At 35.2% G+C, this 25,388-nt stretch overlaps 1 protein-coding gene across 2 annotated transcripts; it reads right to left on the reverse strand.

Annotated features, from left to right (window-relative positions):
- Positions 1–91: 91 nt before the first annotated feature.
- On the reverse strand, positions 92–25,179 carry PPARG (peroxisome proliferator activated receptor gamma). 2 transcript variants are annotated; one of them, XM_059823124.1, is made up of 7 exons: positions 24,948–25,167; positions 22,912–23,081; positions 21,122–21,260; positions 11,716–11,915; positions 9,043–9,045; positions 7,067–7,517; positions 92–339 (listed from the first exon to the last, which is right to left on the reverse strand). In XM_059823124.1, the coding sequence occupies exons 1-7, from the start codon at positions 25,165–25,167 to the stop codon at positions 92–94; spliced, it is 1,431 nt and encodes a 476-aa protein (XP_059679107.1). The 2 variants fall into 2 exon arrangements, with proteins under 2 accessions (XP_059679107.1, XP_059679106.1); XM_059823123.1 differs by lacking the exon at positions 9,043–9,045 and having other exon boundaries at positions 24,948–25,179.
- Positions 25,180–25,388: the final 209 nt, after the last annotated feature.

A 25,388-nucleotide genomic window follows, 5' to 3' on the forward strand; every position in this document is an offset into this window, starting at 1 on the left:
TAATTTCTTAGGTATGCAAAGTTTTCCCTCGAAGAAATAGTGCAATCTGAAGAACATACATTATGTCAGCGGATTAGAACTACTATGGTCATTAATATAAGTCTTTATAGATTTCTTGTAGGAGTGGATGAAGACTCATATCTGTCTCCGTTTTCTTTATTATTTGCAACAGCTGCACATGTTCCGTTACAATCTGTCTGAGGTCCGTCATTTTCTGAAGCAACTTTGCAAACAGCTGTGATGATTCTGGATGATTCAACTTTAGCTGGAGCTCCAAAGCTTGCAACAGATTGTCTTGTATATCTTCAATGGGCTTCACATTTAACAAACCTGGGCGATCTAGGAAGAAAAATTGGGAGTTGTAAGTTTATGAAGAATATGGAAACATCAGTCTCACATATTATTTTCTTCAAGATTTCTCAGTATACTAAGCATTTGCACATGGCACTTCCTGAGAACTGTTTGACAATTTCTTAATGTATTTATTTGTAAGATTTTACTAGAATTTGCTCAAAGAAATTTTAGAACTAGTCTTAGAGACACTTCAAGCATTTGTGTGGTGCAGATACAGAGACAGGTTTATACAACACTACAATGCATTTTCCCCAGCAAACTGGGAGCATTTATGGAAAGGAAGAGCGAGATATAGTTGGGGGATAAACAGTCTGTATCAGGTAATCCACTTCTGGAAAGTCAACATATACTCAAATGGATTTACATGTTGTTGCTACCATTAAAAATTATTCCTGCTAAGGTGGATGCTAACCTACCAAAATAAAAAAAAAGGCATGAATTCAACTTCTGCAGTCATACTAACCTGGGTGATTTAATAATCACAGGTTCAGTTCTTCTCCACACCCAGGTTCCAGCCGCTATTCAGAAGTCTCATGATAGCTTTTAGCATCAGCTCATCAGCTTAGCCACAGATGCTTATGGCAGTGGAGGACTGCTAGATGTGGCTTGTACAGAAAATGCCTTTTCTGGGCTCATGCCAACACAGAGTTCTCCTCCATATGGAGGAATCTGGGATGGATGTTTACCACCAGAGTCAGCTACATGCACTGCCGCAGCTGCGAGAGTCCAGGATTGTCTTTGGCATATCTTATTCTTCGGCAAGAAGCAAAATCTTTCTTTTTTAACCATTATTATCTTTCATGATGATAGCTGTTCTGTTATTTCTGTCTGTCCCCAAATACCTTCCTAAGTGGCTGCAATTATTATTCAACTTAATTTGTAACATTTGCTTGCTACCTTGAAGTAATAAATTATTTAATTCTACAGCCATGAAAGTTAATAAAGTTGCTGAACATTATTAAATCCTCACATAGGATAATGGCCACCAGTAATTTGTTATTGCTAAACTACTTTATAGTGGGTAACGCATCCTGATTATGAGAATACTCCATGAAAAAGCACTCAATAATTTCAATAACATTTGCTGTGTATCTATGAAATTAATTTCATAGGCTGATCAATAAAAAGCAGTGCCTATAGCTAGCCTTAAATTACTTCCCTAAGGCAATATTTCCATTTCAGAAAGGACAAGAGATTGATCTATATTAAAAATCTAAAAAATAGGCTGTTATTTCCTATGATCTTAGTAACCTTGCTGTGCATCCAGTTCTACTAACTCAGCTTGGCTTGTGCTGTATACTAGAAAAAAGACTGAGAGAAAACAAAGCTCTTTCTAAATACACTGGGGTTTTATTTCATGGAGAAAAAATTGCAGTGTAAACTAAAAGGCGAAGTTGGCATGAAAACAAATGAGTACACACAAGCCATGAATATATGTAGGTCACTGATTAGGACAGGGTAGTTCACTCTCAAAGAGGTGAGGTTTGGGGATAGTTTTTCCAGAAATAAGAGTAACGGCAAGTTTGAATATGGAGCTTGATATTTGTTTGACGGTGGTTTTATGAAGTGACTCCTTTCAGTTGTAGGTGACTGGACTCAGTGACCCATTTTGCCACTTTTTCCACTTGGTATTTCATGCTAATAATCTGCACTTGTCTTGCAGAGATCACTTATGTATACCATTCAACTGATAATACCATAAAATATGGCTCAGAAAGTCGGTAAGTAAATATCTGCAAGCAGAAAATCGTCTCCAAACAAACAGCTCCTTTTTATAATTTCCTTTGGCAATATTATCAAGTAATTTTTTAAAGAGACTTAGAGAATTTTTGATTAATTGTAGATATTTATTTTTAGATTACCTAAATACATTACATGTGCTCCAAAATCTAGCTGCTTTCTTTATATCTTTCAGAAACTTCCCAAATTTCACTACTTCAAAGCTGTTAATAATTTTGGCTTTGGGTTGCGATAGCTTTAAATTTTACTTCTGTGTTGCATATGAACTCTGAACTAGCTGGGTATGACTCAGTGTACAGTGATATAAAAAAAAACAAAACCAAAAAGCACAAAGGCTGTGGCCTTGATTTCCTCTGAGATTAATCTCCATTTGCCCCCTGCTTCTTTTATGGTGGGAATTTTTTGGGTGTGATTTTTTCAGAAGTGAAACGCCATTCAAACATTGTGCCACCCTATGCCACTTTAGAGTCCAGGAGGTGAACCCAGGAAATCAGTACTGAGACTGGAACTTACCAAGGAGCTCCCCAAATTTGGGTGCCCAAGGTCAATTGCAGTTCAGTGAGACTTAAGCGCCTAAAATCCTTAAGCTCCTTTGAAAACCCCAGTCTAATGGTTTTATAATGACCCAGTGGAACTAGAGTCAGAAAAGATGACTATGAAAAAAGCCTAAGAGATCATAAGATGTTATTTTTAAATAAGCTGATTCAAGAGGAAGGAAAATTCCCATTGAAGGCAAGAGAGATTTTTCATGAATGAGAACTTCAGGATATGGACATTATTTTTTGGGTGTTGACAGTTTGCTATACTTTCTCAGTAAAAATTTCTTACAGAGGAAAATGCTGTTTCTGTTCCAAGAAACGTATTTCCTTTTTTTCTGATTTAGATAAGAGGCAAAAGCTTTAACGTACAGGTATTATGGTATATTCCAAGTTGTTAAGATGCTCTTAAATATATATGCTCCAGACTCATTGGCTTACTGTAGCAAAAGGTGTATTTTGTGCAGTAAGGAGCTCCAGACAGATATGGCTTGCGGAAAAAAATACAAAGGAAATGATTAACATTAAGCCTTGAGAAAAATTTAGATAGAGAATAGGAAGAAACAGAAATGGGAGTAAACTAGATGTGATACCGCGGTGGAGGCCTTTGAAGAGGCTGAATAAGACAGAGGTGCTGTTTGAAAACTCACAGAGAAAACTGCAAAGGGAACTGACGAGGGAAGTGAAAGACAAAAACAAATGAGTTGTAGCAGGACATGCTTATGATACGATGAAATTAGGTCACAGAAGGCCAAAGGACAGAGAGTTGAAATGATTACGGTGAGAGATAACCGAAAGTGAATTGGATACCACTTTTAAACCTCTCTGATACAGCAGATTTTTGATTGAATTTTAGATTTTTTTACATGCTATTTGCGACCTGCCTTTTATCCATTCAGACTATCGCAAGAGAATACCACATTTCTCTTTTTAGTATTACTTTATTCAGTTTTTCTTCAGGTTCTCATTCATTGTCATACGGCTGTTTCATTTGGTTTGAAAACTCTGCAGGAAGCTGTTCTGAGTGAGAAAATGTTCAGTGACTGGGAAAGGATGATAGTCCCTTAGGTTTGAGTGTCAACAGTATGACTTTGCGTAAATTGATGTTCTATACTATCTCAGGGAAAAATATTTTGTTTATTTACTTACAGTTTGGATGCCCCTAACAAAAATTACATTTTTTTTTCTGGTTTTTGTCTGTTCTTCCCATATGAAATTGCCATCTGCATGCCTCTACTCATAACTTTATATTTTAATATCTTTGACTAAGTGCATTTTGCATTTAAATGCACATTCTAAAATCCTAATGTGATAAAACAGGCGAAGATATGGCTGACTGAACAACTGTGCTACTTCTTTTGCTGCGGCAGATATGACTCAGCAGTTTGAGGTTTTTCTTCTGAGACTGTCACATGTATTGTAGTCACCAGGATCACTACTGGCTGAGCATATGCCTCAGAGGCACAGAGGAGTACAACAGGGAGGAAGAGTATCTCCTTGAAAAGAGTTTTCCATATTTTTCAAAGTCACCATAATTAAAAGTATTTCGTAATGAGAGTTTGGTATTGCTGTTAATGACAGAAAGCATTTCTTCTGTAAAAACAAGGTAATACCCTACTGCTCACATACACGGCCTCTCTGGCTCATCAGCATGAAATTCAGAATGCTCGAATTCATTTACAGTATTATTTTAAAGTGCAATATACCAACATTAAGAACAACTCTTCAGCTTTGTATTAATGAGTTCAGATTAACATTTGGAATCGTTGAGACAGAGTGAGGCTGCACTGAGCAGCTCAGAAACAATAAAATGATTGACTGTGGAAGTGGGACTACTTTTATTTTGTTGCTATTATAGTTAATTTGTTAGCTTATTACTGTAATACAGGCATTTTGCCTTTTTATATATAAGACAAAAGCAACTGTTTCGATACCAAAACGCTGAACTGTTTTATAGGATTTGTGGCAAATTCCAAACACTTACTTCACAATGAAAAGCTTTCTACATGTAATGTTCCAGCTGGAATTATCTTTCACTTTCCCTTCTCTCTTCTTCTTTTTAGAGCTGCTAAGAGAGAGCACCCGTGGAGACAGCAGAACTAACATAATTTTGCTAGGCAATGACAGATTCACTTAGAATTACAGCGTTTGGCTGGGACCTTTCTTTGTTTCACGAACTGTTTTTTTTTTTAAGATATTTGTACACAGGATTTCTTGAAGTGACTTAAACATTATAGTATTCCTGCAGCTAGTAAAGTCCTTGAGGCAGTATGAGCTGGTTTTGAAATCCTGTTTTCAATGAAATCGTCCTGGTTCGATATTCATATATGTCTTACAGAAATTAACTTCTATAAGAACATAGCTCCTACAGAAACAAGAGCATCTGAGATATCTGAGAAACAGGATTTCAGTTCCATACCACATAAGATATTATAGTCCCACAGAATGCATACAGTTCAATATGTATCATATCTGACTGTAAATTCCATTATAAAAGCCACTGACTAATTGGCAAAGCTTGTTTTCAAAATATAAACTCAGTTTTTACAAATAACTATCATGCTTTTTTGAAAATAATAATAATAAAAAAGAAGTTGTTCTGAATAAAGATAGTGAGAGATCTTTGTTATCAAGAAATAGAAGGATTTTTCTAGAAAGGACAGATTTATATTTATATGGATTTACATATTGATATGGATTTGCTTCAGAGTTATTTAAGAACTGACTATTAAAATTCAGGTAGTTCTTTACGGATCTCTGTTTACAAATTCTTCTTAAAAAAAAGACTTGTTGATAAATCTGGTTCAGCATAGTCAATTTTTTTTCTGTGGCTCATTGTCCTCCTGAGATCTAAAATGTAAGATTAGTTACATCATACCTATTTCCTCTAATGTAAACCAAACATCACTGAAGCATAGCAGACCTAACTTTGCAGATTGCAAGTTCCCTTTTTTCAATTAGGAGTGGATTTTGAGAGGCCTGTTTCTCATCTGTCAAATTTCATTATATTAGAAAATGCAAAATATTGGCATGTTTTGTGTAGTGCCCTAATAGGCTTGTATAATTTCTCCTCCCCCATCAAAGCCAACCAAAAATATACCAGTAACATATTTTCCCTTCCTGAATTAATTCAGAGTCCTGAGGGACCATTGTGTTCAAAGGTTTGCACAAGAAAATGTCTTCTGGGAACTGTACTTGTTTGAAGTGGATTTAGTTAGTCTAATAAACCATATTGTGATGCCACATTTTTACTGAATGAAACACAACGCCAGAAGTAATTGTACGTGATTTTAAATGAAGCTATACATAACAATGCACTCTCACAGAATGTTTGGTTTTAGAACAATAGCATGTGGTTGTTGTGTTTGAGTGCTTAAACATAATTTAATAACAAAATACTCTGCATTGCTCTGTGGAGGATCTGAATTCAGAACATTCAGCACATTCCTCCCATTGATATCTGCAGTACCATTCTAAGCCAAAACACACACAAATCAGTTGGGTAAAATTTTTAGTGCGACATCACTAACTTGATAGTGTTGGCCAAAGTAAAAGACCTTCAATGTGACCTGGAATGTATACCTGATATCTCAGATTCTCAGTGGAAAGGTTTCTGAGTGAACTAACTCTGGGTAGCAGTTGCTAATTCATGAAATATGATAGCTACATCACCTCAGAAGCAGATAGAACATACTGACTGTCATCAAAAAAGCGGAAAATTCAGTGTCTTTTTTAATGAAGTGTTAGAATGCATGTAGTCTGATACCTGTGCTTTGAGATTCATGCTTTGCTCAAAGCATAATGCATGAACATTAATATGAACAGAGCAGCTTAGGAAATCCGAACAGAGCAGACACACAATGCCTGTTTTTCTCAGGCATTAGGAGACCATCGTTTTCCTGAGAAATGCATTCTTCCCCCCCTCCCGCTTTTAAAGGCAAACAAAACCTTGCATGAATGAAAAAATAGCAACAACAATAAAAAAACCCACCATAAAATCCTGTAAGCCAAATGCCACATGTATTTTGAAATTGTTATGGAGTCAAAGCTATTTGTGTACAATTAGCAAGCCACACAATCTAATTGCAGGTCTAAAAAATCCTCATGCAGAATTTTAACTTTTAGAAGCTCTTGCCAGTGAAATTCCACCCTTCCTGTTTTCAGAAAGATAGTCCTGATTTTGTTTGCTAACTAAATGAACTGCTGATTCAGCAGGCTTTTCCAGCTCCATCATTAATATCAGGTCACTTAAATTTTCAGTTTCTGCCTGAAACTGAAAAAAAGGCGAAAAACATCAAGAAAGCTGACAACTAACAAAAAGCTGTGTGTAAATAAACTCACTGCCATCCCGTAGTGCTGAGCGCTTTCCTGTTTGGACAGGAATTAGAAGTGTCAATTCTGTTATAGAAAGTATCATTAAATAAGACAGCTCTTACCTCCACTTAGTATAATGACAGCTATAAATATTGCCAGGTCACTGTCATCTAGTTCCAGTGCATTGAACTTCACAGCAAACTCAAACTTGGGCTCCATAAAGTCACAAAAAGGTTTTCTCAGGCTCTTCAGAAACTCCCGTGTCATGAATCCTTGTCCATCAGATATAAGAACTCCATCTTTATTCATCAGAGAAGCCAGGAGAGTATATATGATCTCATGGACCCCATATTTCAGGAGAGTTACTTGATCATTCAGGTCAAGATTCACAAACCCTGGAATGTTCTTGGCAAATTCTGTAATCTCCTGCACTGCCTCCACAGAGCGAAACTGACATCGCTGGAAAATGCGAATTGCTACCTCTTTGTTCTCCTCCTGCAGCGGTGACACGTGCTTGCACTTGATCTGATCTTCTCCCATCATTAAAGAGTTCATGTCATAAATAACAAATGGCTACAAATGAAAGGAAAAGACAATTTACTTTCAAATGTCCTTTCTATGAACATTTGACTCCTGAGAGACTGAAGTAGCATACAGAGGTATAACTCATCAGAAAACACTTAGAAATCTATGAGGAATATATCAAGGGTAGCTGACCCAAAAGGGTTAAATCTTCATAAACCTATTAAAGCGAGTATCCTCACAATGTTAAAATGATTTACAGAAAGGACAAGTAGTTCCAAAGGACTTCTCACATGTGCCATGAATCCACATTCTAAGAATAGGACTTTGGCTGATACTTTTTTAATAATTAGGGGAGGTGGGTAAGGAACACAATTTTAAAATATCCATGATTTTTGCCTTTTGTTTGTTTGTTTGTTTTACAGAAGCTGCGTAATACCAGAATTCAAAGCTTGGCATGATTATTAACAAAAGATTAAAATGTTACTCCTTTTACCTGATTTTCACTGGCTTCTATAAAACACAACCTAGTTAGTGTACAGTGACATGTTTGCGCTTCTGATGATATAACTTCTTTTTTGTAGAAAGACAGGGTATATTCACATTTTGATTACTTCACCTACTGTCATGTTCTTTTCAAGTTCTATGTGTCTAGAAAATGCTGCACGTAATAGCAACTTCATGGTATTATCTGATAAATTTAACCTTTTGCTGTTAATTCCTTTAAAAGTAACAAAGTTAGGCTGTATTTAAACTCAAATAACTTGTCAATGGGAAAGAAAACACAAATAACATGATACAAACTACAGCAGTACAATTCAGAACACAAGAATGAGTCTGACTGAAATAAATGCAACTGGAATAAATCAATTTTGAAAGCAGATTAGAAAGAGCAGTGCCAGGAAAACTTTCGTTAGGATCTGGAAACAATCTGTTTCAGAAAATGCAGAAGAAGCTCCTGGTTTTAAAGTGGTTAAGTGAGGATTTCTTGAATTGGTCTGAAGAATCTTTTCCTTAGAGGATAAATGACTAAACAGTTCATTGCTGCACTGAAAAAATATCTACTGATATTGATAGGTTTGTTAACATACTTGTTTAATTAATTAAAATACAAGGACTTATACACCAACAATTGGACTAGAGAAATGCATTTTTTAATTTAAGATCCTTTATGATTACAGATTCTAATGCCTTATTCATATGGATGATCATTCTCGTGGTTTTATATTCACTATCAGCTACAGAACAGTTTCAAAAATAACCCAAGCCTTCCTATACATAGTCAGCGGTCCTCTCCCACAGAATCGGCTTCTGGAAACTCCTAAAATTCCATTCCTATTTGGTTAAATCAGTTTTGAAGTCTATTCAGTGCTACATTATTATGGAATTTTTAAAACTGGAAATAACTACTTTCTTTAGAGTCTGGTGGTGCCTTCTGAAGAGGATATTGCCCGCAGATGCTTACCACTACCCAGCAACTAGAGGTTACTACTCCCATCTCGCATAGCTCTGCAGATGGAGATTGTGAAATTGTTCGGTCATCTGTTTCAGGCTAAGTCAAATACAACGCTCTGACCTGCTATCACTAGGAAGAGAGGGAGGGATGACAGCTGACAGTTTTGTCTTTAACTGATACAGCTGCTTGGAAAGCAGAGGTCTATCTGTGAACTGAAATAATAGTATCCATACAAGAGGATTTCAGCTTTCAAAATGGTTTAGTTAAATGAATATTCTGCTGCTTACAAGACGAATGAAACCAGTGCTGTCACTTTCACGCTAACCACAGGCAAACATAGCTCCAGACCATGAGATTCAGTTAAATAGAGTGTGAGGTAAGACACTGTTTTTCCACTTGCACTAGGATTTCAGTGTGAAACTGAAAAAATAAACACACCGCACCGAGAAAAGCCAGGAGGAGAAAGTATTTTTCAAGATGTTATGCTATTTTGGCAGCAGAAAAAACATTTCATACATATGTATATGCATACATATACAAAACAGTGGAATAACAAGACTGTAGAGGAGACTTTTAAAATGCATGTTTTAGTACTAGTAGGTCATTCCTTTCTTTTTTTTCTAGAAAATCTTACATGGGAGCACCAAGTACAAGAAAAAGTTATCTGTTCTGTGCATGTACATGTGCTTTAGAAAGACTACACTATGCCACCAGCTTACTGACATTGGAAGATGAAAATCAAGAAAGAGTTCAAAATAGCTAAAGAAATTTTTAATATAAAGATTCAGGTTAACTTTGTGAGTAGAATCTTACATCAAATGAACACTGTATATCCCAGAAGAGGATGTTAGTAATTTTAGTTTTGACACCCTCACTTAGCATATCCAATAATTTTCAGTTAATGCAGATGATATAGCAATTAAAAAATAACATAAATTTAAACTAAAATTTAAACAGTTTCATGTTCCAGAGCATGAAGTCCATTATAGTTCAAACAACATAAAAGTTGTACCCTTTCAATACTGTCGCTTTTTCAATGTTATTTTTTTAAAAAGACTTGAAAATTTGCAGCAATGAAAAGCTGAATTTTATGTCTATTGTTTTATTGCTATATTCTAATCTGCCAAAGTTTTAAAACTTCCAATAAAAAGGTAGAACGTCATTGATGGCATACTATATATTTACTGCATGACTATTGCATTAGTGTAACTGTCAGACGTGACCAAGTTACGTAAGCCCAGACATCTGTTAAGTACCCAGCACAGCAGAGCAGCAAACCACACGCCAACTGATTTCTATGACAACTTCATAGAACCTTACAGAACAAAAGTAGGATTTGTGGATGCACTGGGGACCTCAGAAACAAACTTTTGAGATTTCTAAACATGCGTCTGGGAAAAATGGAAGATGAAAGCACCATAGGTAATCCTGCCCAAACTTCTGTTAGGTTGCAGAGTGTGCATAGTGGGCAGCAGCAGAAAAAAGGAGCAGGCCTCCTGGTGACATTTTTAGGTTGAAGATGAGTAAGCAAGATACATAATTACACACCCCACTTCTATTCTGTTTCCCAATGCAGGTACATAATTCTTAAGAACACATCTACAAAAAACTAAGTTGTTGTATTAATTCTTTCCCAGTAACCTATGTTTCTGATATAGAGAGGGAACTGCGGAAAGACTTGGAAAAAGCAATGACCCTCAAGTGGACTTAGTGTATCAGCTTTCTGCAGAATAAATAAATGCTGCTAGTTCAAACTTTATATACTCCATGATGAAAAGTTACTCATATTGTAAGTGTCCACCATATCTGAAGTTTTTATGTGAGCGGTACAACTGAATTAGGGACAATAGTTAAATTATGATTTCAACTGCCTTTAAAGAAAGCAAGCCTAAAACCCCTCCAAATTCTTTCCTGCCTTTCAAATTATTAAATAGAATAAAATACAGTCTCTGTTGTAATCCTGACAATAAAATTTCTGCCAGTCATTCTAGAAAATATATCAAACTGAGAGTTATAAATTTTGGTAAACTATTTTGCTCTTTAGGTATTAAAATAGTGACAAAATTTAAAACCTACCATATTTATCAGATCTTATTTATCCTCCTTCTCACTGATACCTAAGATTATTATGTATTGCCAGTGAAGTTTCTAAAGAAACCCACAAATACATGTATCTGTATTCCTTACTTTTCAAAGATTTTCTTGTATGTTCTCCTATAATTCAGATTTCACCAACACAGGATACTGATCTGATCCAAGATAACCCAGTTAAATGCAGGAATCATCAGAGCAACATAAGAATAAGCATCATAGTTAAGGCTAGCGGTGGTGTTGGTACTGGGAATCATTTGATACTTATGAAAAAGAATATTCCTTTGGGTACAACTAGTACTGATAAATATGCTATGATAATGTGCTATGGTACTGATGCTTGAATAGTACAGCAACCAATTCCTGACAGCTAGATAGCCACCTTAAACAGATAGTGTGGAAGATAACCTCTGGTGAAGGAGAAGAAAAACGGGAAGAGTGGATCAGAGAATACAAAAAGGTTAAGATGACCTTCAAATTCTTGCACTGGTTTCAAGTATTTTATTAGGTGAACTTGGAGTTTTTTCAAATAATGTTTACTTATCCTATCTAAAAACATTTCCTGTGTTTCAGACACAGCTTGAAATATGTAACTGCCAACAACAAAGTTGTTGTTTTTTTTTTTTTAAAAAAAGATGTGTTGTCAATGTGGTAAATCATTTACTCAAAAGAAAGAAAAAAAAAACAACAGAGGGAACTAACTGATTTGTCTGTCGTCTTTCCTGTCAAGATCGCCCTCGCCTTGGCTTTGGTCAGAGGGAAGGACTTTATGTATGAGTCATACAAATGCTTGGCAAGTGCTCGTAGATCAGCAGATTCAGGGTTTAACTGGTCGATGTCGCTGGAAATCTCTGCCAAGAGCTTCTCCTTCTCCGCTTGTGGCATTCGCCCAAACCTGATGGCTGAAGAAGATGACAAGCAATTACTATAGCTATAGTTGCACCTAAAAAAGCATATTTTAATAGCTTTTTATGTCACCTTTTGTTATAAGCTCTTCAAATTTTTATTAAAACTGTACTTAGGCAAGTAAGAGAAAGATGATTTTCACCAGTAATACAGGCAAGGAGCTGAAGTGCTTTAAAGAAACGTAAACAAACGAAGAAGAAATAATTTATGTGCTCAAACAGTACGATTACAATATCTTCCTTGGAAATGCAAAACTATTGTCAGCTCACCTGAGAGAGTTGGTGAAAACTACTGATTCTACCTCCAATCTAAATAAAATGTAAAGAATCTTTAAGATACTAAAACTCTGTTGGCTTACGGTAGGAACCACCTTTCAGCCTTGTATTGTTTTGGGCAAATCACCATATGTATCTCAGCTTCTTCATTTGTTTAGAAACAAAACACTCACATGCCTTGCAGAAATAAATTCCTAAATAGTTCAACAGAACTTAATGTAGCAAGTGCTATAAAATGTTACCAAAAGAATTAAGAAATGAGAAAGAAGGTTGTGCAGGGAATAAAAAAGCCAGAAAAGACTGAGTTCGTCATGGTAAGTCGATGTGCATGCAGTATTGAAAGAACAGGAAAAGGTTCTACCTAGTCATATGACCTCACAATTGCTCAATACCAACGCAAGACAGGCTGTAAACCTCCTACTTTTACACCTATGTACTTACTATCCAAGACACTTTGTTCATATGGAGACTGGCTTGGAAAATATTTCAAAAGAGCCATCAAGATCAAGCCTGATTTATCATATGATATTTCAGTAAACAGAATTTATTTTATTTTACAAAAACAAAACAGAACAAAAGAGCATCAAAACAAAAAACAGAAGGAAGAAAAAAAGGTTTGCATTTTGGCCCGAGGAGGAAATAGAAATATTATAAATATTTTTTCAGCAGTTAGTGTCTTCCCCGGATGAAGTAAAAGTGCTGTTAAGATCATACATATGAATGATTATACTAGGGACATTTATTTTGGAAATGACCAGCCACTTTCCTTTAATGAGGATGCTTGCAGTGTGCTGATGGACAAAAAAGACAGTTTTTTCCAAGAACAGATAATTGTGTCAAAAAACTTATAAAACCCATTTGTCATATATTATGTTTATTAATCAGTTCTCTTATTTTGTGGCTGTAGAAACAAGGTTATTTATTTTTACAACTGTACTACATTTCTCTTTCAGCAAACGTAGTCTCTATATGATGCATGCTGGATATTTCATATTTGCTTGGGTATTCTTAGTTAACATGTCAGAACAAAAGTCATCACGAAAGGAAACCTAGCTCAATAGGTACAAATTAACATATTCTAATTTTTTCCCTGAAAATGCCTGTTGCTTATAATTTTTCATATGGAAAATTTTGAATAATTGCCAGCTGATATTTGTTTTGGACCATATATACCATGCCATATATATTTTTTTCTCCCTCATGGGGAGTACTAAGTATTCTTAATCAGCTACTAACAATAGTTTTCAGGGAGACGTCACTGCCAGCCCTCCTTATTTCTGAGAACAAAACATTTAAAGAAAAATTATTAACTTTGTATTAGTTTTTACAATGGCTTAAAGAGACTGACACTGTTCTGTAAAGAAGTAATGTGAATGGATGGACATATGGTAATGTTAGTGATGTATAAAAAATTGATAGCAAAGAAAAGGACAGTTCATATTTATACTTAGTGTAACCTAAGTAAAATGATGAAAAAATTCAGCATAACTACAAAGGAATTAATTCAGCAAATATGCTTCCCTGAACACTGTGAATCAAGACCACTTGGTATTTCCATTTTGCAGTTAAAATGGATTCTCTCACTATCAAAAATTCTTATTTGCAGTGAACACAAATCTTTTGAATTTTTTTTAAAAAAATGTATGTATGTTTTAATATTAAACCTATGATACTAATATCTGCATTTTAGACATTCTTGAAGATGTAAAATGATTGAAGTATGTAATAAAGAAAATAGAGTGAACACTCACTGAGAATATTTTATAGCATTTACAGGTGGGGGTTTTTGTGATACTTACAGACTGATTCAATAAAAAGAATCAAACTGTTGTCAACATAATAAAACTAAAATGGATTATTACATACATATTGTAAGAAGTTGTTACCGGGACAGCAAGCATTACTAAAATGTGGGGTCAAGAAGGTGTTAAAATAATAATATAGCTAATAAAAGTGTTAAAGGTTAATTAAAAGTCCATGTTGAACAGTGCAGCTAAACATTTATTAAATTCATATTTTTATTAATAGGCATTATATTCTTCACTAAACCTGGTTTCAGATTTAATATTAATTTAATATTAAATTTGTAACATTCATAGGATTATATTTTATGATTAATTTGTCCACTTTTCAAATATGCATTTTGCAATAGCATCATCAATGCAAAAAATCTTGTGACACTTTGATGCATCTGATTGGGTTCTTGCTGACAAATTCAACTCCTCCTCACCATTTTTTTTGAGGAAGAATTTGCACACTGAAGACCTAAGCGAAGTCTAACAAGACTTCTCAGACTATTACAGCGGACCTTTTAATCTGGAAAGAAAGCAAGGCAAATATTAGCCTCATATAAAGGGCTGTTAATAAAAAAGGGAGATCAGAGTTGCCCATGCCTATAAAATGTTGATCACTTCCAGAAATATATGGAGTGCAATTTCTTACGACCTGAAGAGTTCTTAACACATAGTAAGAAGTACTTAGGAACTCTAAGGAGCATGTCCTTTGAGAGATTTCACAATCATATCAGGTGCTTTGGGACAGAAAAATGTTTTGTTATGATAAATCCTACTTGTAAATGATTTTGATATTTTATGCGGAACACATTTATAACACTATATATAATATCTTTATAATATGTTTACAATAAATTATGCATCCCTAACAGCCTGATGTGAATTCTATAAGCTCATGCTGTAAGCATACTAAGTATTACAGAAGTGGAGCTTGACTGAACACCAGTATGAGACATGATTCTGTTGTGGACCTATTCTTGAGAGTTGGGGTTTGCAGAAGCAAGTTTATAATCTGGAATCTCACTGGCATAAGACTCCCTTTCATCAAGATTATTTTTACAAACAAGGGATAAAAAAAAGGGACAGTATGTTGCTTCCCCTTCCTATGTTTTAATATTAACTGAACTCTAAAATAGTTTATACACTTCCCCAAGGCATTAAAACTAACAGGAATTTATTTTCTTTTTTCCACCTTTTTTTTTTCCTCTCTTCTTTTTTTCCCCCCTCCTTTTTTAATCAAGTATCTACTGGAACATTCGTAATGATATACCACAGTGTATATACCAGCTATGACACTGATTACTGAAATAGAATTGTTTAATGCAGACATTTGATTGAAAAGATCAGGGATTTTCAAAACAGAGATTGTTTTGTCATTAGAGAGTAATAACTGACTAAGCTGTATAACTGTATTCTTTTAAAGAACAGAAACCAGCCTGGTAACAAACATCTGGCTAGAAATTCATATATGGGTGAATAGATTAGTGCCTGTTTCTTCAAATAAGTATGCCAGAATTGAGGGGATAGTTTATTTTTTAAAACTTACGTCAGTTTTCTACATAACTCTATCTACCTACTGTTGCACTGATACTGCCAGTATAAAATAGGCTTACTTTTAGTTTTGAGTATAAAATGACAGCATAGTATGTATACTATGTTTTCCAAATATGCCCCTTATCCTATAACCTGATTCCTGTGCAGAGTCTCTTGTCTCCTGCCCAGGAGTCTCTTGGAAAGTAAATTACAGTATTTATGCTAGCAATTTGGTATTGCTAAACAACATATTATTGATAGTTCTCTGTTAAGAGTTTACAGTAGCACTGGTGTAGAATTTATAAAAGACAACTTACATTGTGTTTAGTTTTTTAATGGAAAATAAGATTGACTAAGAGTGTTCCAGATTCACATTTCTGGTGTGCTTATCTATCCCCAACAAAGGATACTGAATTATCTTTGCAAAGTAGGCATGTGTTATAAGCCCTAGTGCTTCTAATATAAAATTATTTCCATTAAATTACAGATTGCATTGGAGTTCGTCATACTGTTAATATTTCATTTATTGTTAATAGTTCTAGAGTAGGTGCCTTCTTTAACTTAATTTTTTTTTTTTTAATTTTGCTTGTGATGGTGATACTTATTTTTCTGAAAAGTGCTTTGAGATCTCTGCATGAAATGTGCTATAAAACCCAAATATTATTTATTACTTTGCTATTTGTTTCAGTACTCTTCCGTGTTGGAATCATATGATTTTTTGTTTCCGTGTGTTTAAGAATTTGTATAATTTTTATGTATACAGTCAAAAAACCCTGTGAACATTAATGTTAAATCAGAGCATTGTCTTCATTGTGCTAAATTTTATGAATGCAAGCACCCTTATGTATAATCTGTTTTGGAGTTAAAGCCCAAAGATGCGGAGGAAGACTATATCGAACGATACATGATTAAAGCTGCATAGAAATTTGCTATATATTTTTAAGGAATATTTGGCATAAGTTTGGCATGGGGCCTCATGATGCTAATTTTTCTACGAAGATCAGATTCCTGGTTTCTTTTTAAAAAAAGTTTATTTTAAATTCCTTCTGTGTAAGTGAAAAAGGAAAAAAAACCCGCATAAACAACAAAAGAAGTAAGTACTACTGCCAAAGGTTAACATTGAATTATGTAGCAAGTCTGTTAAAATCCTGAGATTACTTTGAAAGAAAATCAGCACATATGTTGTTATATGGTAAACTAGAGTATACGCATTAACTTCTATTCTTGAATGCTTGCATGCTGCATTCAGAATTGAGTTAGCTGTAACAAACAAAGCTTACTCATAGCAGAGAAGGCTATTACATCAATGTCAAATCAGTCCAAACTACCTGTTGTTATCAAAGAATGCACTAGCTGATTAGCCAATCAAAGCGGTATGGTAGGGAGGGTTATCTCTTGCTGGCCTGAAACGCCCGTCGCTGGTTTAACAACCCACTTGAGCGGGATTGCCAGCTATCAGACCACACGTCTATCAGTTCAGCAAAACAGGCACTAACGTTAGCAGAGTTTGCATTTAGCAGATAGGCCCAAGTCTTCTAAAAACGTGAATTGACTTCACTAAGAATGGAAATGAGATCTTACTGGGTTTTGTACTATATAAATCCTTCGGGTGTATCTTGTTGCCTGCCATCATATCAGACTTTTACATAACATACTTTGGCAATAATGAAATCCCTTAGGGATCTCATAGTATTTTCTCGTGTTTAGTGTGTGAAAACTTGAGGTAAAGTTTGTTATGCATCTTTGGTTTTGTATGGATTGTACATTTATTAGCAATCTGTTATTTCTGCATGTGTTTGGTTCTTTCTAGGTATGTGTTTCTACAGTGGATTAATAGCAGTGGATCTTTCACAATCCACTTTTAAACACTGTCCCTATTTCATGAAAAAATGTGTCTTGGATGATTTCTGATGTAATTAATGAATTATGAGAATAAAGTTTCCTAAACATAAGGTGATCAGGACCCAAAAATGTATTTTAAATATAAAAATTTGTTAACAACGTAAGGTTAGGGAATTGTGAAGCAAACATTCCTATCTTATAATTTGATTTTTAAATAATTTTTTTAATATTTAGAATATATTTAAAATATTATATTAGTTACAGCAGATTCCGTTCAATGTTTATTAGCATTGCAGGCAAAATTTGGGGCAAAATTCAGCTTTGTGGTAGTAGCCTAGTAGTTGCCTTTTGGAGAAGTCATTGTCATTTTCAGGGGACTGAGACTAAAGTCAGGAAGAGGTCAGGCACCAGGAGGTTTACAGAAGAAATTTGGAAAGCGGGATTTTGGGTGAGAGGAGAAGTAGGAGGGATTGGTGATACTTACAGAGGATAGGGTGGAAAAAGGAGAGTTCACAGGGTGGATAAGAGCTCACAGCATTTCTAGTGGTTGAGGAAAATTTAAAGGATGGGTGGCATGATCTTCTCCTTTTTCTGCTTTTTCTCTCCACCTCCCTCCTGTGACCCTGGCCTCATCTTCTGTTTCCCTGGACCACTTATCCTCCTCGCTACTCTATCTTCTCTCTCCTCCGTCTACCCTCACAGCAGGCCCAGCTTCCTTATCTCCTGGGGGCCTGGGAAGTGGATCAAGGCAGGATCTGTAGGGGCAGGAAGGGCAGGGACAAGCCAGCGAGCTGGTATAACGGATCTGGAAATATGGCTCACTGCTCATGCTGCAAGGGTGGAAGGGGTTCAGATGGCAATTTCTTTCACAGTAAGAGAACACTGTGCAAGTTTGGGCATGTGCCTGCAGCTGGAAGGTATGATCTCTCTCTCTTTCCTCTGGCAGTTATTTATTTACTTGCATTTACAGTGTTCTCCAAATGTCAGTGATATAGAACCAATAGTGAATATCGTAAGACACTACATGCTACATTATATTCTTGGCCTTTCTGTGGGAAACCTAGAATATTTATCCTTGTGCCACATTTTGTGTCTTGGAGAAGTCACTACGATTGCTTATAGGCTATTCTGTATTGCAGTCTACTCTTCTGATTGTCTAGGTTATGGAGTTTTTTTGAGCATGAGTTCCCAAATAGACTACAAACACAGTTTCTTACACTAGAAGACACAAGAGAGAGCCAGGGTGGATACCTGTCTGAGTTTACTGGAGGCATATGCCCAGATTGAGCAATCCAGTGCTCCCAGAACTGATAATAAAGACATATTGCTATGTGTACTTTTTCCCATTACAGTAGTTGGTTTTATGGAGATAGTACTTTTAGTAGAAGAGAAAAAATTAATGAAATCTCTAAAATAAAAGAACCACGCTTCTGCTTAGTGGTACTTCAGAATACAATCTGAGCAATTAAGGGTTAAACACAGAGCAGTACTGTGGCTAGAGAAGGAAAGGAAAACAACATTCAAAGCATGAGAACACTACTGTCTTTTTTAACCTTCAGCCAAGTGGTATGTAGCGTTTATACGTGAAAAAATGTGGCTGTAGCTGCTAAGCTGCTAATCTCCTTGCATTCCCCATTTTTGTAAGTGCCCTATTCATTTTTGCAATAATATATCTATGCAAAGACAGTCATAGATCAGAACCCTCGGGCTCACATAATCCATATTCTGATTCCAGGTATTTAAGATTCAGGTAATTTCACTACTCAAATGGATGAACTTTAATCTGTAGGTGTAACATAAAAATGTCTCTCAGTGTAACTGACAACATCCAGTGTTGCATTTCTGCATGCTTCTTTATATAAGCTTCTGTCTTCAAAGGCAAAATTTAGTTCTTTTTTATAAATTTGTTTGTTTACAAAATGATGGAGGAATGAGCGTGTTGTTTCATGCAATGTAATGTAACCAGACTGGGCAAAAAAGGCAAATGTAGAAGGCAATACTTGAATATAAACACTACTAACTCCCTGTTCGGTGAACTCATGGTGAGAGCAAATGAAAGCGTTCCTTCAAGCCCTGGGACAAATGGCTTTGGCCTGTCCCCCTCCTCTCTGTGCCTCCCCCGACTACCATAATCATGGCCCCTGCTGGAGCCACAGCTTCTGCCTTGGCAGTGGCTGAACAGGAAGAAATGGCAGGTGAAATGTTAATTTTAAAAATATTTCTTGGGCCCTTTATGTTACTAAGCCAAAGAGAACGGTCTTGGCCTTCCCTTTCCCCTTCTCGATAGAACTGCACATGGTTCCCATTGACATAATTGGAAGCCGTGTTGCTAGAGAGAATTTGGCATGCACCTTGAAAATAATAATAATAAAACCTCCTGATTTACTATAAAAATACCCACAGTAGCATTTCAAAATGAGATTTATTTTTAAGTGTTACTGTTGCATCCCAGGAACTTGAAAACCATATTTTCTATTAGCAAAACATTTCCCATACCAATTTACATTCAGTGCATGTATTAAATTTGCAAACCACAGTTAAGCTTTCCTCTTGGGGACAGTACACTCATTTTTTGTATTGAAAATAATGAAAGTTCTAAAAAAACCACAGAGAAATTATTTTCCCAGTCATGTTTGCAATTCTTTACCCTTAGAATTACATAAGTCTCTATGTTATGACATTTAATTCCTGTTTTTACTCAACTTTGCCAAAGCAAGGCAGCAAAGAATCTTCATTATGTCTTTCTGTCCAAACATTCGTAAGTTTTTCCACATGAATTGATACGTTAATTTTAATGTTCAGAGGGACTTTCTTCTAAATTCTATGCAAGACAGCAGTATCATGATATGCTTAATGCTGTCTGCTTACCTACTGTAACGAAAGCAGTCACAGAACCATACATAATTGCAAATGCCTTTGCAATCTAAGACTACAACATATTCAAAATGTAAACACTGCTTACAGTTCACAGATGGGAGGGGATATTCACCTCTGGATGGTGGAGAGGTCAGACAGCGCATATTACACAGGAATCACAGCTATACACACTATATGATGAGAGGCCGACAGCTGAATGGGCATGCTAAGAAACACTACACTCCTACTTACCACACATTGGAATCTATGCCCAGATGTGGGTATCCTAGGAAGGAGGAGGACAGGTTTTTTTAAAACAGTACAGGGTCTGGCCCGTTCATTTAAAGTATGTTGTGTTCTAGTATGAGGAAATGTTAACTTAGTGATACTAACAGTCCTCATTAAGTGTCCTATGCATCATATTCAAGTTGTTATTATTCACAAAGTTTCAGTAAATTCTCTAGTCCATTTTTCATAACTAAATTAAGTTTTCTGCTTATAGGAAAGGGATATTGAGCTACAGTATGCAAAAGAGTCTTGTCAGAAAATAAGACAGTGAACTGAAAAATAACAATTACGCTAGGAGTACGTTCAGGAAGAATAACCAACAGTGTAATGAACAAGAATGACGGAGAGTAAAACCAACTCATATTTGATATTATGTATTATATCAGTAAGTGCAGATCTTGACCTATCTGATTTTTATACTGAAAGTAATCTCCAGTCATATACATAGTCTCCTAAACTCAGAGGCAATCTCTCTGACACATATTTCTAAACTGCCTAGTGTAAAGAAACAGAAGACTCTAGATGTTAAAGCAGCACATTCAGTAATCATATTAATGTTTCATGTTATTTTTTGGATGAAACATTATTGTTTTAAAATATGTTATGTGCACTTACCATTATGTGACATTCCAACAGCAAGGCATTTCTGAAATCTGCAGTATTGACATTTATTTCTGCTTTTCTTATGGATGCGGCAATTAAGATCACACCTGTCGTAAATTAGCTTTAATCTGATTGTTCTTCGAAAAAAGCCCTGGAGAAAACACAAAAGCATGTAAAAGGATGCAAGAAACTGCCAGTGTCATCGTCTCACCTTTCTATACGTACAAAGCACCCTTCTATATACACACTGAACCTATCTATGTATTAGACAGATTTCCAAAGGAAGCAAGGCTCATGTGATCATACTGTCTGCTTATCAGTGTGCTCCTGTTCTGATCTTATTAGCCATTTTCAACCTAGTTGGATAGAGGGGTAAAAATCTCAAATAGCCAGCAAGCTTACGGGAATCAACAGGGTTTAAAGGACACCAGGGACGTAAGTTGAGAGCTCTACAGACGTGCTGAGCATGAAGAACACTATGCCAAAGGAAGCGAAGCTCCATTTGTTCCACTGCTCATGGGACAACTTATTATAAAGTGAACATGACATTTTCAAAATTTAAAGTTCCCTACCAATGTAGAAATTTTTTTTGAGCCTGAGTACTTAAAGAGAATTTATATTCTTTCATCTGTTCTATTTCTTTGGTTTTGCACACTACTGAACTAATTTTGCAATATTTATTTCTGGGTTCTGTTTTCTAGGTTGTTTTATTTTCTGTTTTATCTCCATTGTTTGGATATTACAAGTTTGCAAAGTTCATTGGCACATGAAAAATCCAAAAACTTACAGGAATTATTGCACAGAAGTCTTAGAAGACTTAGAAGAGAGAAATCATTATGGAAATTCACAATTCTCTCTTTTTACAGTTTAAAGATGCTTTCTCAGATCACTCATAATCAATTAATAAAGTTTATCCAAATTTATCATCATTTGTTCCTTGTAACAATTAATTTTTACTCACAGCAAATAATAACAATAAAAGCATAATGCCAACTCTTATTTATGTAATTCACTGTAATTTAAGTAATCGACAGCATACTTACTGCTTTATGTGTATTCCTAATTCAGTGCTACAAATTTTATTTAACCTCTGCATCGGGTCTTTCCTATTAGTTATTTTCCTCAATATATTGAAAATAGAGACGATGGGAATTTCACGTTAAAGTCTGTAATATTTTTCTTTGAACTCAATGAATTATTATTAATTTTTTCTCTGGCATTTCTTTTCTCATTCTTGAGGATGGTCAATTTTTACACCATGCATTTGTCCTTTATGTGTTATAAACACTAAATATCATTGACATAACAAAAGGCCAATGGAGTTTTAAAGCAGAAAGCCACATTCTTTAATACCATTAGACTTTTCTGTAGTCAGCTAGAAATGTGTAAATTGTGTAAAAAATCTCTAATCAATCAGAACAACAGAGTCTGAATTTTAAATTGCTGATTCTTGGGCTTCGAAGTTGGGCATGAGTCTGCTTTTGCTGCGTTCTATGAATTCAGATTCAGCAAGTGACCTCCAAGACATGAGGAATGAAATATAACTGCATAATTGACAAAAATAGAAGAAATGCACAAAAAATTCTAATGGATCAGTAACATAAATAATAAAAAAAGCAAATTATATTTTCAAAACCTCCCACTTATTAAGTCATAAAGTATATGCAGTAATTGTGGAACAATTTACTTGAAGACCTAAAACTTTTTTTAAAAAGCACAGATCTCAGATTTTACCAAGTGATTATTCAGATGAAAATAGTATCAAATCTTACTTCAGAAAAAATACATTTGTGACAACTTACCTTACAACCCTCACATGCATGCACACCATAATGGAATCCAGAGGCCTTGTCCCCACACACACGGCATTCAATAGCCATGAGGGAGTTGGAAGACTCCTCATGAGGTTTATTGTATAACTGAACTTTTTCTGAAAAATAGGGTGGGGAAGGAGGCTCCATTTTGATTGCACCTGTGTATAGAGAAGATTTAAATGACAAACTCAAAGTATAATTAAATTTCTAGGAGAAGAAGCAAGGAATAATCACAAGTATCACAGTAAATAATAATCACAGTAAACATAGCCAGATTCGTAGGTCTGCTTCATAATACAAAACGAGTAGTAAACGATGGATGTAAAGGAATGTAAGCTGTAAGCTGCTATTTCACTGGCAGTATATAGGCTGAAAAACCTTGAAGAGGCAGATTCTGATGTAGAAAGGGTATTACAGGTTCAGTTTTCATCCCTGTAGTATGCAATGATTTGAAGATAGGGATATTAAAAATTTACACATGGAGACCTCATACTTGAAAGGTCTTACTTTTCTCTGTATCTAATCTGGTTGTATTACTTTAAGGTGTTTGGAACTACTGCAGGGAGATGGACTGGAGTTTCTAATCTAGTCTAAAAAATATTTAAGCATCTAATAGACCTATTCTTTGAATAATATAATATTGGATAATATATATATTGAATAATATAATATTGAATATTTAAAGAAATTTAGTGCTCTCCTGGGGAACACTGTTCAACTTTGGATGCAGTTTAGAGATACATTTTCTCTTCTGAAAGTTTCTAAGTAAGAGACCAATTTTTAATATTGAACAAGCTCAAACAATCAAAATATGGTATCTTTAAGTCAATCATTGCAGGTCATAGAAGGAAGCTGTGACATTTGACACTGTAACATTACATCAGATCATGTCTCGGGAGTGATGTAACAGACATAGTATTACAATAAGGTGAATGTTTTTCTGTTCCAGACTGGCTACACTATGCAAACTAGAAAGTTTTCTTTCCTATATAAACTGGGAAGAAAAAAGAAAAGTGGAAAATTATCTAAGTAAAGATGAAGAGGATTTATCCTACCTAAACTCTACTGCACTCTCTAGCTTGTTATTAAAGTGTATGAACATTTCTAATTAAACAAAAGAAAAATAAATTATTGGCTGGAAAAATTTCTTTTAATTTATTTCATAAGTAAACCAGAGGTACACAGCACCTGCTTCGCTGTACAACCAAAATTAAACACCACAATTTTCCTAGCAAGAATTCCCTGAAAGAATTCCTGTACAGATTACTACAAACAAAAGTGATGTCAGATCTAGGTAGGCTAAGTGAATCTTTTAAAAATTTCCAGGATGGCAACCTCACATTCCTACTTTGAGCAGGAATGCAGTAACAGCTTACTTAAGAATAGGTCACTTCCTTTCTTAAAAGGAGAGTTCGGTGTAATTTTTTTTACTGTAACTGGCAAAAGAGCAGTGTTTTTCAGAGCATACAAATGATACTAGCCCATGAAGCTCCAAGGTTATGCCTGCATTAGGAACACTGATAAAAGTTATACCAATGTTGTGACTCATATGTGCCCAATATTTCTACTCCATCAGTTTCTTCAGGCCATTTTGAATTTTAAAACTACACATATTAATAATTAATATGCTATGTATGCTGGGGCATTTTTTAACATCCAGGATATTTATTCTGCATTGTGTGCATAGAGCTTGAAAGACAGTTTACACACAAGATACATGAACAGGAGACTGGAGTTTTCAAAAACAAATGGTGGGGTTCATGTGTCTAATAAAAAGTGTTTAATGTAATTTTATGATACCTTTCCTAATCTCCAACTGCTGCTCTGGAAGGGTGAAGGTCTGCTATATGTATTCTGTCTTTTCTATCTGCCCTGCAAGAATATCTTTTGGACATCTGTGATGACACAGGATACTAACATTTAAGCATCTGAATACTTCTAAATCCTTTTGCTGATAGTACACTTTCCAGAGAATGAAGCAAATATGAACATGAAGGGAATAATAAAAAAAATTAAAAACATACTTTGGCAATCCTGGAGCTTGATATCGTATTTATAATCAATGCTTGTCTGATCAGTTCTTGCAAGAGGAATATCTTCATAGTGCGGTGCAGAAATGCTTGAAAAATCAACAGTGGTAAATGGCTTTATGTCAAAGGAATGTGTATGATCATCCATCGCAGACAGATCCACTGGACTAATTCCAAAATTAATGGGCCAAAACGGCATTTCTGTGTCAACCATTGTAATCTCTGAAAACAAAAAAAGAAACAGACATTTTAAAACAAGCTAGTTATCTCTCTAACAAGTTCAGGCCCAAGCTGAAGTCCAATTGTCTCATGTCCAAAGGGTTGAGATGCACACTCACAATCCAGGGTAGGTTTTAGGGGAATGTTTAGGCCCCATCTATCACTTGGCTTGAGATTGTCACCATAAAATGCATTAGGCTGTATAGTACCATTGCA

Source organism: Gavia stellata, chromosome 12 (genome assembly GCF_030936135.1).
Source record: "Gavia stellata isolate bGavSte3 chromosome 12, bGavSte3.hap2, whole genome shotgun sequence".
NCBI lineage: Eukaryota > Metazoa > Chordata > Aves > Gaviiformes > Gaviidae > Gavia > Gavia stellata.

What these genes read in the sequence shown, in the direction of transcription:
- PPARG (XM_059823124.1), bottom strand. Translation starts at nt 25,167, where the DNA reads ATGGTTGACACAGAAATGCCGTTTTGGCCCATTAATTTTGGAATTAGT. An exon ending in ATGCATGTGAGGGTTGTAAG is followed by an intron (nt 21,261 to 22,911) that starts GTAAGTTGTCAC and finishes TGTTTTCTCCAG; the next exon opens with GGCTTTTTTCGAAGAACAAT. An exon ending in TGTCATTATACTAAGTGGAG is followed by an intron (nt 340 to 7,066) that starts GTAAGAGCTGTC and finishes TTTTCTTCCTAG; the next exon opens with ATCGCCCAGGTTTGTTAAAT.